Raw genomic sequence first — 18,963 nt, forward strand, 5'->3', positions numbered from 1 at the left:
AAAAGAACTGAAAAAAAAATCACATTAGCAGTTTTTCTAACTTGTATAGAGTGTCCCCAAAACACATTTGTCCATGAAACCTGTTTTTATGACATACCTATTAAACCAAGTCATGGCTTTTCAGAGGCATATAATTTGATAAATGCTGGTCTAGTTTATAATAGCGCTAGAACTTTTTATTTAGGGGAGGAAGCTTCAGTAGTCTGTTCGGAAGGGAGGGGAATGATGTTTTAAAAATGAGTGTGGAGGGTACACAGGTAGTTCAGTGGTTAGAATGCCCACCTTTCATGCAGGAGACCTGGGTTTGATTCCCGGACCATGCACCCCCACCCAAACAAAACAAAAAAGAGTGAAAATATTTCGTGGTCCAAACCCTAGAAATTCAAATTCACTAAGTCGATGAGCTTTTAGTTTACTGGGTTTGATTTTTTTTTAAAAAAAAAAACATTCACTGAATGTGCATTGTTGTGCTGTTCTAAGTGTGCTCCATTTATTACCACATTTAATCTTCACAACATCCTCATGAGGAAAGCATTATTAATCAGGATTTCTATTTTACTGAAGAGGGAACCAAGGCTATATGATATCCAACAGCACAAGAAAGAGACCAAAGGGTTGGCAAATGCAACTACCTTAGACTAAACTTTCTTTTGGAGGCAGCTTCATTTTTAGCAAGAATTCCAGGCAATGGAATAGGGTTTGAGTTACCCGATAATTCTAGCAGTAAACCAAATCTAGAATAGCGATGCTGAAAATTTTAACGAGCACCAGAATCCCCTGCAGGGCTTGTTAATACATAGATTCCTGGGCCCTATGTCCAGAGTCGCTGATTCATTATTTCTGAAAGAAGAGGTCTGGGTTGTCTCTGAGAATCTGCTTTTCTAACAAGTTCCCTGTTGAGGCTGCTGCTGCTGTGCTGGTGGCTACAGATTGAGAACCACTGTCTAGGCTAGACTATGGGAAGACTTGAATATTAGAATAAAGGAATTTCAATTTCATCCAGGGAAGTATGTGTATGTGTTTTGATTTTCATTTTCTGACTGGATGACAACTGCATTTACATGGTACAAAATTCAGCAGTACAGAAGCATATATGATAAAAGCAAGTCTCCATATTTACCTGTTCCATAGCCCCCAAAGTCATAAATGTTACAAGTTTCTTGTCTATCCTTTCATGCTTAGGAACCAGAGGGAAGCTGGTGCTTAGCATTAAGGTATCAAAAATAAAGTTCACTTATTTTTGTTATAACAACGTAGCAGGTAGACTACTGGAATTTACCATCTAGGGAACTAACAGCATATACAGATTGAACATCTGGATCCAAAACTTAAGAAAATTAAGGATGTAGGTGGAAGTTAAAAATGAGGAAACTGAGTCAGAGGGACATTAAATACTTGTCCAACTTCATACAGTAAATGGAACAGTCATTTTTTTTTTTTTTTGCACTTTGATTCTGAGGCCCACAAAGAAGAAGGGACTTCACCAGCTCTGCACAATGACTTAGATTTTCTGACACTAGTCCAGGAATCTTTTTATTCAACTATAATTTATGAAAGAAAGATTGTCAGAAATATCCACTCAGGTTTCTGAGTTTTCACTGTTTTGTCCAAGACTACAAAGCTAAGAAAGAGAAGGCTCAGCATGTGGTTCCCTTATTGTAAAAGTGCCTTAACTGTACAGAAAAGGGCCCATTACATCAGAGAATACGAAGAGTCATTTATAAAATGCATGAATCAACTCTTACATACTTTGAGAAGCATCATTTTATAATTCAATTAACAGTTTGACTTTCAAGTCTGATAACTTTTCTCAGGTCAATTCATCTGTTGATGGGGAGATAAGACATATCAAATAGCACTAATGGAGCCTTTAACTAAGTAAGATAATGCATGTAAAGCAATGGTGTCTGGCACAAAACAACATTGTGTATTCTTATTTTCATTGTACATTCAATTCTTAGAGCTGCTGAAACTCCCGGGCACAGGTTATGGTTCAACAACAAATATAAGCAATTTTAAAAGTCATTTGGCACGAAAGTCATCAGATCTCTTTCAACTTAGAAAATATTGAGAAATGAATTCTTCTAGGATATTTTAATAGTTTTACTGTAAAATATTACAAAACAAAAGTGAAATGTTGAAACAATCTATGTGCAGAGTGAGAATATTTCTGGTCACTGCCTCTGGTCTTAACATTTTTGGGATTTCAGTGCCGAGAGTTCTAGGGAGAATGTTTTACAATAAAATTCAAGCTATTCTATCATTTATAAAACACTTCTTTCATATGAGCCAGGGTGCCATTGAACAAGCTTATAATCAAATTTCATCTCTAGGCCTTGAACTAAACTTCTGATCTAGCAATTCTGAATTCTCTAAGGTAAACAAAGTTGCTGTAAAATACTTCTGATTTCATTTTTATTTTGCTCTTTTTATTGGTCTATTCTTTCAATACTTCCCCTGTATTTTCCTTGAGAAAATAAATACAAGAAGACAATGGCATTGAAAAATCACTAAAATCAGAGCTTTAGAGATGGGATGCCTGACCTTAATACTACTAAACCAGGAATCAACTTTTCAATTAAATAGGCCCATCGATTTTTTTTTTTTTTTGGCAGGGGTGTGCATGGCCCAGGAATTGAACCTGAATCTCCCACATAAAAGGCAAGCATTCTACCACTGAACCACCTGTGCACCCCCCATTGATTTTTGATAAATCTTTTTCATGCTTTTAAGGGCAAGAGCATTTATCAATTAAAAAAAAAAAGAAAACTAAGTATGTTATTTGGAATAACCTTACTCATTTGCATAAAATCTCCATTTTTACATTTTGTATTTTCACTCTGAATCAATCAAGGCATTTAGCAGGAAAGTAGGCGCATAAGAGTCCTAGATTCGCAAACAATCATTTCTCCAACATCATTAATGTTTGATGTCCTCACCCTCTTACTACAGAACACCAATAAACCCAGGACTAGATAGGAATCAGAACCAAAAGTAAATTAGAAACTAGTGTTTGTAATTTGAAAAACAAAAAACTTTTACAATTCTGGAGCTGGAATAGGAAAAATATCATAATTGAGATGTGTGCTACGTGCATTTATGAGACAGAATAAAAGAATGAGATGACTTGGGAAATATAACAATGATAAACTTTGTAAAGTGTTATACAGGAAACAAAGCAGGAACAGGGACAGGGTTAGGTTTGCCAGTGCTCGTGTTGGTAGAAGGAACTTCATTTGAAGGCCTTCAAGGAAAGCCTCCCAGTACAGGTGATAGGTAAATTCAGACCTATAGCCTGGTTTACTCCAAGAGTTGGCCTTGAACAAGCAGCACTGACATCACCTGGGAGTTGGGACTAATGTAGACTGTCAGGTCCCTCAAGAGTTAGAATGGGTGGCAGTGACTTTTTGGATCCCTGGGGCCTGCATCTAGGAGGGCAAAATGTGCCAGCAAGGCCTGGGAAGTGAAATGCGGGCTAAAGAGTAGAGGCTTAGACCTGTGGTCCCAGAAGACTTCCAGATATTCTATTTGTGAATTACATCCCTACTTTGGGTGTTTCGTTTAACTTCTCTTAAGATGTACACACCAAAATTCCTCAATTGTTTCCCCCTGTGAATTTGAATTCCACATCACTCACTACCCTGTTCACTCTCTTGTTTGTTAATCTCACTACAGGTGATGCCCAGAACTGGCAGAGTCAGAAACAGCCGGGAAAACCTGGACTTTCACCACCCATTGATTTTGAGTTAACACTTCTGTCTATACATCTAATACTTCAGTGGCTTTTTGGACAGTTGTATCATGATACTGTTGATTAGTGAACTTATGGTCAATCAAAGCACTGAATTCCCCCCACTATGTATCCATTTATTCTGCTTTGTAATGTTTGAGAATTTAATAAAAATGAGCAACTTTCAACATGAAGGATTACTCTCCTGCCTTCTCAGAGTTCATAAATGCTACAATTATCAGCAACTCACCCTCGTTTTCTGGAATAAGTTTTTTGTCCCAGTAACTGGAATCTGCTGGCAGCAAAAGTGCTGTGTCTAAATCATTTCCTTTTGAACATAGTAGTATAAAGACTTCCATCAAGTCACTATTTGAATATTTCACCTTTGTCCACATTAGTAATTCAACTACCAGGAAGACTGCAAAGGACATGAATAAAAACTGGTGCTAACACAGGAACTAAGACTGACTCTAGTTTAGGGCATGTCCAGAGCTGTGCTGCAATGCCTGGCTTGGCTGCTGGAAAGAAGACAGTGCTGGAGCTGCAGGCTTTCTATTCCTGAGGCAAAGCTGGATGAGGCAGAGGTAGAAGCCCATACTGATGTGTGACAGGTGCTCAGGGCACACGTATCTCCCATGTTCATCATGGAGTAAAGACAAAACTCCAGAAAAAGCTGAGTTTACCACACAGAAGCATCAAGAGGTCAGTATTCTGGCTGAAAATCACCCATCTATTGGTAAGAGCCAGTTCTCAGGATGACCAACGTTAGAGTTCCACTTCCTACTGAGAAAGAAACTTTTCTTTGTCTATTTTTAGTTTATCAAAGCACTTTAATTTTGTCCTCAAGAGCTAATTCAATTATTTTATATAAGAAATGTGAACATAAGTGGCAAAATACCAATCATGACCTTAATAGGGAGAAATGAACTTAAATTCAGTTTCTCCTGAGCATTGACCTCAAGGAGGAAGATGAGTGCCAAAGAATATAATTAGATAGAAAGACTTTCCAAAAGCATCAGCATGATAAAGAGAATTATTTTTTGCATTCCCTAAAAGAGAGAAAAATTCTTTCTACTTTCTTCTGGAGAAAATGGAAAACTATAGAGAGAAATACACTACAAAGTGTAGACATTAAAATATTAAAAAATGATTGATGCTTTTACTATTTCTCCAAATTCTAAACACTTACACCTAAATTTAGCCAAATGTTCCATGCATTAAAAGTGATGCTTTCCAGATTAGTGGTTGCTTGGGGATTGGAAGTGGGGCAGGAAGTAGGTGAAAAGGGGACATGAGGAAAGTTTTGGGAGGGTTATATCCATTCTCCTGACTTTGATGATGATTTCACAGATGTATACGTCAAATCTTATCAAACTGTAGACTTTAAATATGGGTGGTTTATTGTATATTAAGTATAGCTAATAGATCTGCTTTTAAAAAGTGAGGTTTTCCTCTCCCAACTTATCCAAATCTGTTAAATTAAAGATTGATACAACTGATGTGGGCAAGATTCCTATACCATGACCTTAAATAATTTCAGAATGAAGACAGCCTCTATTATCTTCTCACATTTCCCAAATTGTAAATAAAAGCATTTTGGTGAAGTATTAATTATACATATTTCTCATGGAATTGTCAGCTAAATATAATGGTAATATAAAATTAGAAATAAATTGCTCCCATATAAATGAAGTACATTTTATCTTTAAAAGCAATGGCGACTCTTTGGCTTTTTAAAATGCTAGCTAAAGCAGGTGGTTTTCTCTTTAACTTCAAAAATATATTAAATTAAACTTCTATAAATATCAAATGTTACTAATAGTATAATGGTAATGTATACATATTAAAGTGCCTTATAAAATCAATTTTATTCCGAAAGAAATATTCAAGTGAAATTTTAGTGCTGATACGCAGTAAAAAACATCCAATTCAGAGTATCTGGAAAATGTTGGTAAGAATACAATTGAAGGGCTGAGCAGTCACTTTGTTTGTAAAAGATCAATGGTTAAGTATTTCTCATGAAATGATATAATTAAGGTCAATGCAATGTTCCAATATAAAATTAAACATAAGATATATAGTATATGAATACATAAGTAAATAAAATATGGTCTAAAATAAGTTTCTATATGAACAAGATTCTTGTTATCTTTTGAAGAAAATGTTTTAAGGTAGAAAAACAACATAGCTTTTCCTTTCTGGCTTTAGAGATGCCGAGTGGTATGAAATATTGGCACTTACTTTCCAATCGTATTGGGTAGCATTGTAAGTTGATTGTCATCTACTTTTAGAGTAGTTAGTTTTTTCAACAGTCCTAAAACAGAGAAGAAGGTTTATTATTACATAAGAACAAATTTATGACAGGATATGAGATATAAAAAAAATAAAAGGAATCACTTGTAATGAATGTATCGCACTCTGCTGTACTTTGCTTATATAAACCTATAAACTGATTTAAAGTCTGGTTATCGTTATGAACTTCCAGTTGCAAAATGTTCACTTACATCAATGGTTGTTCTAGATGCAGACAAGTAAAGAAAATACAGGGCTTTTTTGCAGAAACTTGAATTGGCATTAGTATTACTACATTTCCCTTTTCTGTTGTGTAGCGAATAGACCAGTTGAAATCTTTCAAGCCAGCTGTGATTTAATATTTAATTAACTCCTAAGCACTAGTAACAAACATTCCTGTTGTGATGCAAATTGAAAGCAAATCTGAATTAAGTCTAATAATCAACGAATGAATGCTGAGGTACTGCAGTACAGGGGTTATAATTACAGACTTGGAAAATTATAACATATGACTTCATACTCATTTTGGTACCATAAATCCTTGACTTGGATCAGCAGTAAGCACAAAAACTTGCAATTTTTAATATACCAAGTAGAACTGACCAAGAATTGAAGTTACAACTATTTATCCATCACTGGCTGATCTCTGCCCTCCCTACTCTTACTGTTTCCTTCTCTCAGGTTTTTAATGAGCAATAGCCACAGAGTTATTCACAGTTGCATTTAGCATAATCGACTGCCTTATCAGTCATAACATAACCTATGGTAACAAGATGGCTTAAATAGCCAAAATCTAAGGTCAAATAATTGACTTTTGAATACAATTCCCTTTTCTTAATTTTTGTTTTATATCTGAACCTAGGAATGTTCGCTACAAACTACTGTGTTCTACAGAAAACTTGTTCTGATGCACATAGTTGGTTCCATGATAAAATGTGTTTGGAAAATGCCAAAGTAAAGAGAACTAACAGGTTTCTTTAATGCAGTTTTCTAGGAGCTTTGAACATACTAATATTGCGATATGATTCTCCAAATTCATTTGTGGAATTCCTGTGGATGTGAAAGCACATGTACGCAGAGTGTTTGGTAAAGCCAATGTTTTCTGAATATGCTTTGAGAAGTACTACTGCAGATTATGCCACCCCATCCCCTGACTTGTGTTTTGGGGATTCCTTAAACTCATAGAGTAGGTCACACAAAGTTTGAAATAAAGTAGTCGTTGCATTGTATGCTTGGTTATGTATTCTTCAAAACCACACAGAATCTCCATTGCAGTGGAGAGAAATGTTATCACTATTAGACTGGTGTGAGCAAACACCTATAATATTTAGAGCTACATGCTTGTGCCCCAGATACACTGCAGAAAGCAGCAGCACCTGGGAAAGAGGACAATCAGATTTCAGCAATTTATCTCTTAAGTCTGTCCACCTACTGCCATATTCACCTATGTTCAAAGGCTGATTGAATCATTTTAGCTTCTCTAGCATGGATGTTAAAATATCAGCCTTGGAAATATAAAAGAAAATCTGAATTTTCTCTCCAATTGTGGGGAAACAAAATGGGAACTGCGAATCACAGCTACATGTTTTATGATTTGGTCGTCCTGATCAGACTATTGGCCCTGCCCCCTGGAGAGGTAGAGAAAGGTGGGCAGTCTCACATCACTTGACTGGGTCGTAACAGGTTTGGGCTGTGCCACAGATGGCTGAGCAAATACATGAAGCCGGCTCACAGCCCACTCTTTAAGAGGATCAGGTCCCAAGTCTGCAGTAGTAGTTAGAAAACACGAGACAGGTTAGAGATGGAGGCTAAAAGATTGCAGCAGACTTTTCTGGAGAACAGAGTAGTGAGTCTGAAAACTGACAGAAACTTCTATAGCTCCAAAAGTTAAATCAAGTTGGACCTTTCTGTTCAGCTCCACATCTATGGATTTAAAAGAACCTCACTCATTTGTGATGTGGCTACCTTACCACTCACAAATTCCATTGAAAGGAATATTCTTCGGTCAGATTCTGGAGTTCTTTAGAAATCTGCTTGTCCCTGGGGTGGAATTAAGCCACCAGCCTCACCCCCATTGCTCATACCTTCCACTGAAAAATAATTTAGTGCATTTTTATATCATATCTACTTTGACTTTCTTTTTCTACCCACAGGAATTAAAGGGATCTGATCCTATTTCACCTCTCTATTTGTGCACTTTTCCAATTTTCCACCCCTTCATCGAATACTCTCAACTAAGAAATAATGGAAAGAAGTAAAAAGGAAAATTTTTTACTATGATTTTAGCTCCTTGTATATAAATAAAAGCATTGACTTATTAAATATTAATATATTATTAAAACAGCTAATATTTACATGGCATTCATACAGATATATAATTTTGAAAGCTAAATAATTGTACATTCACAAATCTAAGAAAATACTAATAATTATATTACTATAATAACTAACATTGATTGAGTGCTACATTCCAGGAACCATGCTAAGCAATTACATAAATTGGATCATTTATTGTTTCAAACCATCCCATGATACAGGCACTATCAGTACTCCATTTAAGAGATGAGGAAACTGAGGCACAGAGAGATTAGGAAACTTGTCTAAGGTCACACATTAGTAAGGTGTAAGAGCCAAAATCTGAGTACAACACCTATGTCTTTAACCAATAAGTAAATAAGTTATTTGAGAATGTAAATATGTATATACAATATATATATATGTATATTTCCCTTATTGAATCTCTCTGCTATCAAAAGATACTGATCTTTAAAACTCTGTCTAGAAGAAGAGAAAAAGTATCCCTGACATTTTTTCCTGGAACCAGTACAAGGAAAGGCTTGATGGCACTGAGTACATCACTCCATTCAAATACCCCACAGCTGCAGAAGAATGAAAATAGGCATGAAGGAAGTAAAGATTTTATTTTAGTTGCCATTTCCCTTTATTAATACACAATATATTTCTTATCTTTTATTCTTTTAACTATTGGTAGTGCAACAGACAATCCATGCTCAAAAGAGGAAGACAAGATTCAATTTCCCAACCTGTTAGCATATGATGAGTTATTTTAGGACCTCAGAACAGAGCTTTTAGTCCTCTATCTCAGATATTCCTTTTGACCAAGAAGGGAATTATCTGAAGAAAGCCAACATTCTACATCTATAATCAGGGGCTCTGGCAACTCTGAAGATAAACAAGATGCAATTTTCCCTGAGAGATCAGTAAGGTACCACAATTGTTCTGAGGAGCGCGTTACTATCACGGTTCTACATATTTTATTACCAGACCCATTCAGATCTTAATTTGAAGATCTTAAATATAACACCAGCTGTCTATCCTGGTCTGTTTAAATCAGCCAAATAGCCAGTCCGACATTCTTTATTATCTATACATACTGTCTGCCCTAGACCAGAAGGCTAATTTCCTAGTCTGCTTTCTTAAAGGAAGATATTTTAAGCAAATGTTTATGTCATACTGCTTAATTTTCCACCTCCTCTTTTAAATCAAACATTCTATGTTTTACTTTTTAAAAGATATATCTCATAACCAGAATATAGCTGAATTTAAAAATATCCAAGACCCAGCAGGCCACACTCTGATAGATTTCAACATCTCAGAGTCATTTATGGAACAATGTTTTGTCCTCTTGGCCTGATGGAGTGGCAGCCTCAACTATTCTAAGTGCAGCTGCCAAGCTCTTGCTGAGCACTGGAGTGAAGGCTCCACCCTTTTCAAGCATTGGGATGGCAACTAGGCTTTCCAAAAATGTCAGGGTAGAGGCTCCGTCTTCTCACACCATTTGGGTAATGGCCAGACTTGGCAATACTCAGGGCACAGGCTCCACCCTCTCAGGAAAATTGGGTGGCGGCCAGAATCTCCACCATCATCTGGGCACAGGCTCAATAAGCTCAGAACATTGGGGTAGTAGCTTTCTTCCTGAACAACAGGGGTGGAAGGTGCCTGCCCTCTCCAAGCACCTGGGCAGACTCATCCTTTATACACTCTTGTGGGTCCACTCTCTTGGCCTGAGATGTCTTCACTCCAGATCTTAACTTCCACGGTTCTACCTTTGAAATTATTTTTTTCCTTCGATTTATCCCTTTCCGATCTCTTTTAAGTCTAGCCTTACAGTGATTCCATTCATACAGAACTTGGTAAAAGCATATTGGTTTTTTATGTACTATACAGGGGTCTAAACCATAAGACAGTAGGACTTTCAAGAGATCCTTCTCAGATAACTGTATCTCCAAACCTGACTTGCACAAAATGGTTAACTGGATACATGTTCAGTTAAACCCTCACATAGAGCACTATTCTCTGGGGACTTACTTTCCAGAGAAAGTGACTCACTTTTCAAAATTTCCAAACCATGAATTTCTTGTTTCCTTGTGCTGAAGCGTTCAGTTCTCAGCTTATCCCTTTCCGCTCACATTTTATTATAAACTTCAAGTAGAAACCAGGCTGCACTTTCAACATTTACCCTAGAAATCTCCTCAGCTAAACATCCAAATTCATCCCTCTCAAATTCTGTCCTCCACCTGTCATCAGAACTCAGTTTTGCCAAGTGATCTGCCACTTTAAACGAGGGTCACCTTCCTCCAGTTTCCAATGACATTCATTATTTTTCTTCTAAGTCCTCATCAGAATTACCTTTAGCATCCATATTTCTACAAACAGCATCTTCAAAGCAATCTGGGCTCTTTCTATATAGCACCTTACAATTCTTCCAGCTTCTCTCCATTACCAAATTCCAAAGCTGTTTGCACATTTTCTGGTATTTGCAATAGCAATACTGCTCTCCTGGTACCAATAGTGGGCTTTAAGTTTCTGTTTTAGTTTCCAAGTCTGCTTTAGCAAAAATGACATGAAATGGGTTGGTTTAAGCAATGGGAATTTAGTAGCTTACAGTTTTGAGGCCAGGAAAATGTCCAACTCAAAGTATCATCAAGGCTATGCTTTCTTCCCAAAGATTGGCTGCTCAGCAATCCTTGGCTTTGCCACATGGCAAAGTACATAGCAGTGTCGCCCACTCTTTCCCTTCTCTTCCAGATTGATTTTAACTTCTTGCTTCCATAACTTTCTCTCTCTATGTATCTGTATTCATTCCATTTATAAAGTACTCCATTAATAGGTTTAAGATGCATCCTGAACGAGGAGGGTCATACCTTAATTGAAGTAGCCTCATCAAAAGTTCTTACAAAGGGTTCACACCCAAAAGAATCGATTAATTTTAAGAACATGTTGTTTTGTGGGTACATACAGTTCCAAATCATACTGGATTCCATTTCTATTTAAGGAGATACATTTAAATTATTAACATGTATTTTTAACTTTGTATTTCCTATAAATTCTAAAGTTATTTAGTATTTCTAGCCTTGTCCTGAATGGCACAAGCACCTTAGAACTCTTTAACACTCTCCTAAAAACTCTCTTCTATACTTTTTTAAATATTAAAAAGTTATTCTTTTACATCACTAGTTCTTCAGATCTACCAACTTATTTGAAAAATCAGTTGCTCACCATTCCTATTTGTTTGAGGTTTTGGCTGTCATAACAGCATTAGGTTTTCTTTGAAATTATTGTTCGCAAGCTCATGCATGAGAACAATTTATTTTTCCCTTATTTATGCTCATCCTTCCCTGTCTAGAAGCTCTCTGGTTACTTCCACCAAATCCTTATATTTCCATAGTTTAGAGCCAGGCTTCATATTAGCAACGTGATGCTCTCATCTCCTGTGGACAATGCATGTCCAGTCCAAACCAGCTTGTGACTTGCCATAGTTTTCAGCAGTGAATCCACATGTGTTCTGTCCTTCTGCCCTAGCTCCATTACTAGTCGTAGGTTTTTATCAGTCACTCTTCACAGAAAAGGGCTTCTTGCCTTGATTGCCTATAATCATTGATTCACATGTTATGCTTAAGATCTTTTCCTTTTTATTTCCCTGCAGGACCTGAACTTGTGGCTGACACTGCTGTTTGTGGTACAGAGCCTATTAGGTCTGGGCTTATCATGGTTTTTCCATGCTATCTCTGGCTCAGGTAGATGTTTATCCTTCCTAAGCAAGGCTAATTTTTTTTTTTTTTTTTTACTTACTAAACGTTTAAGGAAAACCTAACATATACAAGGCACAGTTTTAGGCACTTAGGAAGCATCTATGAACAAAAATATATTCTTTGAAAATATACAGTATTTCTAACTTCACTATGCACTTGGAGTGCTGTGGAGTAGTGATTGTGTAGGGTGTAAGGTTATGTATTAAGTCACTGCCATCGCGAATAGAGGATGCTCTTTTTAACCAATTTATTTCATTAGCTGTCACCACACACACACACAAACATAATATTTCTAAACTTACCTGATTACAAGTTTCACCTAGAATGTTTAACAAAAATACAGATCAGAGGGTTTATCACAGACTTTTGGAATCAGGATTTTCAGAGAAAAGACCTGGAAATGTAGAAGTATTTGATAAAATTCTCAGGTGAGCCTTAAGATGAGGCAAGTTGGAGAAATACTGTTATATAATATATGATTATATAAATCAGAAAGCCAGCAAATTTAGAAAGAAAGAAAAGCTAGACTATTTGCTAAAGCTAGTGTTCTTTTTCAGACTGAAAGTATGCTGAAAATGGAAACTATAAAATATTGAAAAAAAATGTGGGAAACTGCATTGCCTTCTAGGCTCTCTTCAGTCAGAGTTAGGCTTTGACTTAATTTTTAGAAGTATTAAGTTCCAGAACATATGACCCATCTATTTTAAAGTTCATGTTAAATCCACAGTTAAATAATCTGAAGAATGCCCTCCTAGCTGAGTCTTTTCATAAATAATAATAGGAAGACACCTATACAAAAATAAAGATTTCCTCCTTATTTAAATTGAAATATTCCTTCATTATTTTACTCATTTTATATTTACTTTATAAATTAAAAAATGTGTTGAATGCTTGCTACATACTAACAAATTATCTGCTTTCATGAATTTTAACATCATATTAAAGAGATGTCCTACTTTAAGAATAAAACTGGATGCCATTTAATATTTATTATACATTTTTACATGTTATTCCTAAAGTAAAGCAATGTTACAACAACATTACAACGAGAATATAGCAACATTTTAGGGATAGAAGCTACTATAACTCAATGGTCTTAAAAGAATCCATATATAGTTGTCAAATTACTGTAATTCAAAGATATACACTCTTCACAGTAACATTTTACAACTTAGGAGGCCTAACAATTTTTAAATATATTAATTTAATAGGATCGATCTAATAGGAGAGTCTTACTGAATTTGACAGCTATAGATAATATTTCATTACAATTTATTTGTAAAATACTATTTTATGATTTTGAATGGCGAATTTGCTAGCTTACTAACATCAGACTTACAGTGTATTCCCCACATTTATAGATAAACTATACCAGTGAACAAGAAAAACTGTATTTGACACAAGCATTCATGAGAAAAGACTATGTTCTCACCTATAGAGTCAGGCAACTGCTGCAACATGTTGGATGACAGTAAGAGGTCTTCCAGGGCTTCACATCCAGAAACTTCCATGTCAACCGTTTCTATTCTGTTTTTTGACATATCCAGATATACCAACATCTTTAACTTCCCTATAGACTTGATGACATTGCATAAACTCAGGATTAGTTGAGAAACTTTCACAATAATAAAATTATAAAAATCAGAACACTGTAAAATTAATTTTAAAAACAACTACAACAGTAACAAGTGTTTTCTCAAGGACATGGAGAAATTGGAAGCCTTGTGCAATGCTGATAGGAATGTGAAATGGTGTGGCCACTTAAGAAAATAGTTTGGCAATTCCTTGAAAGGTTAAACATAGAGTTATCATGACCCAGAGATTTCTAGACGTATTCTTAAGAGAATGAAAACCTATATCCACTTAAAAACTTACACATATGTTCACAGCAGTATTATTCATAATAGTCAAAAAGTGGAAACAACCCAAATGCCTATCAACGAATGAATGGATAAATATGATGTGGTACATCCATATGATGGGATATTTTTCAGCCACCAAAATAAATAATGCACTGACACTAACCACAGCATGGACTAACCTTGAAAACATGCAAAATGAACAAAACCAGACACAAAATACCACATCGTATGATTCCATTTACATGGAATGTCTAGAATAGCAAATCTAAAGGTAGAAAGTAGACAAGGGTATCCATGAGCTGAGGGGAGGTGAGCTGACAGGTTTATAGTTTCTTTTAGGGGTGATAAAAATGTTCCAAAATCAGATTGCAAGGATGTCTGCACATCTTTGTGAGTATATTAAAAACGACTTAAGTGTATACTTTATCATGGTTTATGAATTCTATCTCAAAGCTGTTGAAAGAAAGTACAAATACAATCTCACAGTTGTCTCTGAATAAAAAAAGAGGCAACCAAAGTTGCCACTGAAACAATGTATGTAGACATGTTGATCCTTACAATTTCAAATGCATAAGAAAGGTTTAAATTGTGATCTGGACTTAATCCTACAAAGCAAATCCAACGTGTTGTCTATTCAATGGTCCTTTTTGAGGCTCTTCTATGTACCAGGCCCTGGTTATACATTGGAGAACAATATAAATAAAACAACGTCTTTATCCTTAAGTAGCTCAGAGGAGCGAAAGAAAATGTTATGTTAAAAAAAAAAATACAATATCCTGTGATACGTGCAATGCAGGGGATGCTACCAAAGCTACAAATTGCCTGGAAAACACTGCCTGTCAAGAAGAGCAGAACCTGTAACTGAATAAAGAACTGCACGCACACTCCCAGAGAAGTGTGAAAAAGCATGACGTGTGAGGAAGATCGGAAAATCCATTCTGACTAAAAACAGTGATTTAATTGGGATTATAGGAAGAGACCAGCTGTTTAAAGGCCTTACACGTCATGCGAGGATATGTAAATTTATCATGAAGTCAAGGAAAGCTTGGAGGCTTTTTGGGTGGGGAAATGATGCACTGAGATCTGTGCTTTGAGGAAAGAAGCCTCAGGGAAGTGGACAGGTTGGCGTCAGCAACTCTAGCTAGGAAGTTCTTGAAGTGATTTAGCTAAGAGAAGAAAGGGACCTGAGTTCAGGAAGAAGGCACGGCGAGGAAGAAGAGATGGATTCAAGAGAAACTTAGCAGTGGGGTGGTTGGATAAGTGGCTGATCTCTGACGACAGGGGACGAATCCAGTTAGATTTTGGGCAAGGAAGAAAGAGTAATCACTCAGTGGGGACATTGACTACAGGAGTTAGAAAAGGGTGAAAGTCCTCATTTTCCTTTTCTTTAGGGCATGTTTTGCAAATAATTGTCCCCCACATATCTAGTGCTCAAGGGTTTATATGTTTGTCTGGTCTACTTGTTTACACCTTATTACATCGTCTCTACTTGTTTGACCATCTCTAAATTGATTATGAATGAACAAGTAAATGTGTGCAACACATCTATTTATTACACACATACATACTTGGCGCTGTGCTAAGCACTCTACATAAAGTTTTTGTTTTATTTAACATTTCCTTTTGTTGCCACTCAAAATGGGTTCTGCAGATCAGCAGTCTTGGCACCACAAGGGAGCTTAGACCCACTGAAACAGATCTGCATTTTAACACACATTAAAGCCTAGGAGTTTGGGTTCCCTGGGAGACAGGGTGAAGGCAGATATTTATGCGAGTGCTCCCCGGGATCAACATGTGTGAAAAGGAACAGATGGGGAGGGAAGAGGCAGGATTGGGCAGACAAAGTAATTGGGTGATGGTGAAGCCCTGCTTAGATTGGTCACTGGAGGCAGGCTGCCCTGGGACAATGGGGATATGACCCTGGGTGACGTCTTTGACTGAATAATTCTTAAAGAGGGTGGAAAGCTGCAATCAGCATTCCCAGAAGCTGGGAGAATGGAGTAAATACTTCATTCCTAAAGGAGGTCACATGAGAAAGTCCATTCCAGGTAACATTTCAGGGTCACCTGACTAATAAAGGGTAGAACTGAAATTCAAACTCACTTTTATCAGATTACAAAGCCCCCTTGACCTAAGTGCTAGTTTATGGCTTCCAACTCCCTAATAAACCCCACACATATCTCTAGCCCTGCTCTGTCATCTCTCTAGTTGGGCAGAGGGCACAGGTACAGCTTGCAGTAGCTGAACTGTTGCCAGGCTAGGAACAGAATATTTAGGGTAAGTCAGGCCAGAGTGCTGAGTCTCTTCCCACACTTAGAGCTATGTTACTTAGAAAATATAGTCACTTTACTTATAGATTTCTGGCCCAAAGGACTGTTATGTTACTTGGCTTACACTTGTTTTCTGGTGAGCAATAAAAGAATTGATATATGTGTTTATGTACGTGTGTGTGTGTGTGTGTGTGTGTGTGTGTGTGTGTGTGTGTGTATGTTATTCCCTTTATCAGGAGAAATTTCTTTCCACCTTGAAGTTTTCTTCACTGCTAGCTGCAGGGTAACTGAGTATTTTGGTGTGCAGTTTATAATCATTCTTTTTGGAAGCAAAATGACAAGTTCAGTATTTACTTTTTTTAGTTTTTCTAAACATTCATTTTCTAACAATAATAGAAGCAATAGTAGTCTGGACTGGCAAAGGCTTCTTGAGGTCCAATGTCTCAAGAGTCCTGCATGATATCAAATATGGCCCCAACATTTTGGGGTATACAGAAGCATGTAGGTGAGCAGTGGAAAGTAACTGAAAGGAGAAGAAAATATAACAAGAAAGAGAAGATGCTGGATTTGTTTTAAAATATGGATTCAATGCACAATTGATTATTCTTAGAGTGATGGTATAGCTTGGTTATAAGATAGAGTTATATAGAAGGATAATTATTTGATCATTATCTATTTGCCTTGCTGATTTATGAAAAACAAAACAGAAGAGGAAATGATATCCCAGGCTTCCAAAAGTATTCAAACATTTATTAATTAACCTGCTATGATAAATGAAATAAGAAAAAAAGTGGACTTACTTTTTCCTGTGTCTTATGAAACTAAATTCATAGGATTAAGTAGACTGTGAAACAGATATGGGTTGCAAATTGCATCAAAATTAGCCTTCCAAAGTCCTGTGTTTCTATGTAATTGCATAACAACTTTTGCCAGCACTAATATTCAGAAAACCATAGCTATTTAAGGCAGGTGGGCATGAGGTATTCCCATGTGAAGTATAGCAAAATATGAAATTCAAGTGTACTAACTAAAGTAAGACATCTGTTTAAAGCCAGCAGTACATATGAAAAATCTATTTTCAAAATAGACAAATTAGGCAGCATTAGCTGTTTTGTAGAAGATTTTATCATCCCCTTTCCACTTAAATATTAAGTCTCATTAAAGTATTTGACATGTGAGTTGATTTGCAAGGTTGGATTTTGTGAACAGAAACATTATGAAAAATAAGATGAACCTAATTCTCCTTCGTGCCTTCTATGAGTTCTACAGAGACAGGATTTTGGAGCATCAGAGCGAACAGAAGTCTCTGGAACTGGTTTGAATTACAGCGTCACCATTTATTGGCTGTTTTATTGGGGGCAAGTTACTTACTTTTTCTATGTTCCAGTTTCCTCATCTATAAAATGGAGAAAGGAATAGAACCTATTTCATGTGGCCATCATAGGGAGTAAATGAGTTTATATTTGTAAAGCCCTTAGGTCATGCCTGACACATGATACAAATTATGTTTTTAAATTAAATATGTTGAAGTAGCAAATATAAATTTTTTCAACTAGTCATAACAGTCTGATTCCCCAAGCTCTTTATTGCATCCATAGTAAATTCATGGCCCTGGTGTAAGCCTTTATCCATCTCTGCACAGGCAACTGATGAGTCTTTACCTGGGTATGGAGATATCTTGAAAAATAGCACAAATCAGATTGTATTATGTGCGGTGGAATCTGAATCTGTCTCATCTACTATTTGTGATTTCCTCAAATGCAAGGTCATTGTATATATTATCTTTGTAACTCTGACACCCAGTATAGTTCCTGATTCACAGAGATGTACTGGTAAATGTTTTTTTTAAATAAATCAATGAATAGAAGATGTGCGAGCTTTTCTGTTTTGTGTCTACACTGAGAATAGAAATGTATCATTTTGATGAGAGAAGGAAGCATTTATTTTTCCCTTATCATTTCCCAGAAATTTTTTTCTTTTATGCAGTCTCATGCTTGTTCAAAGAGAAAATAAGCTGCTTCTTCCTGTTGCTTTGCAATCATTTTAAGACATTTTTAATGTCAGTTCAAAAGTGCAATTAAATTGGCTTTAGAAGCAGACATCATAGCTTCTATGTTCGCTGAAGAATTATTACATTGCCAGCTGCTCTGGCTACTCAGCTCAACGCAGGGGGATTGTTATTGGCCATACCAACTGGACCCTTGCGGTTACTGTGTGTGTCTGTGTGTCTGTGTGTATATGCATATGCTTATTAGGGTACAGCTATCATGGGATGTAAGGGACAGTGCTTTAGATAAGCTATTCTTTCACTGAAAGGAAATGCACAGTAGTCACACTCAATGAGTTGACTGATAAATCTAGTCCTCAGGAGATATTACTGGACTGCCCGTTAGTTTAGGTAAAAATTTGCCTCTAGTTTAACTTTCTCTTTTAAATACTTTGTGGTCTTTGCCATTTTCAAAACTTCAACTGGATTTTTTGAAATCTCCTAATCTTACAGTGTAATTTTTATTTTATGGAAGAGCTCCAACAATATGAATGGAAGACATTATCTACTTACCTTTAAGAGGAAAGCTGATTTTACAAAACCAATACTTTATTATTCATGGAATTAATTTTTAAAAATATAACATGAATTTTTCAGCCTTTATAAAATGGCAAACATGAAAAGACAAATATATTCCTAAGAGAGCAAGAAAAATCTTTCCTACAACTTTACACATCTATACACTCACAAAAGATATGAAATACTCAAA

The 18,963-nt window shown here is 36.2% G+C and overlaps 1 protein-coding gene across 2 annotated transcripts in view; it reads right to left on the reverse strand.

The window, feature by feature from the left end:
* The window catches only part of LRRC7 (leucine rich repeat containing 7), a 600,349-nt gene that overhangs the window by 116,908 nt on the left and 464,478 nt on the right, over positions 1–18,963 (reverse strand). For both annotated transcript variants that reach the window (XM_077120640.1, XM_077120639.1), the window contains 2 exons: positions 13,508–13,652; positions 5,972–6,044 (listed from right to left, as the gene is read on the reverse strand). In XM_077120640.1, coding sequence (XP_076976755.1) covers positions 5,972–6,044; positions 13,508–13,652 — 218 coding nt within the window. The remainder of the gene's footprint in view (positions 1–5,971; positions 6,045–13,507; positions 13,653–18,963) is intronic.

This window comes from Tamandua tetradactyla, chromosome 11 (genome assembly GCF_023851605.1).
Source record: "Tamandua tetradactyla isolate mTamTet1 chromosome 11, mTamTet1.pri, whole genome shotgun sequence".
Taxonomy (NCBI): domain Eukaryota; kingdom Metazoa; phylum Chordata; class Mammalia; order Pilosa; family Myrmecophagidae; genus Tamandua; species Tamandua tetradactyla.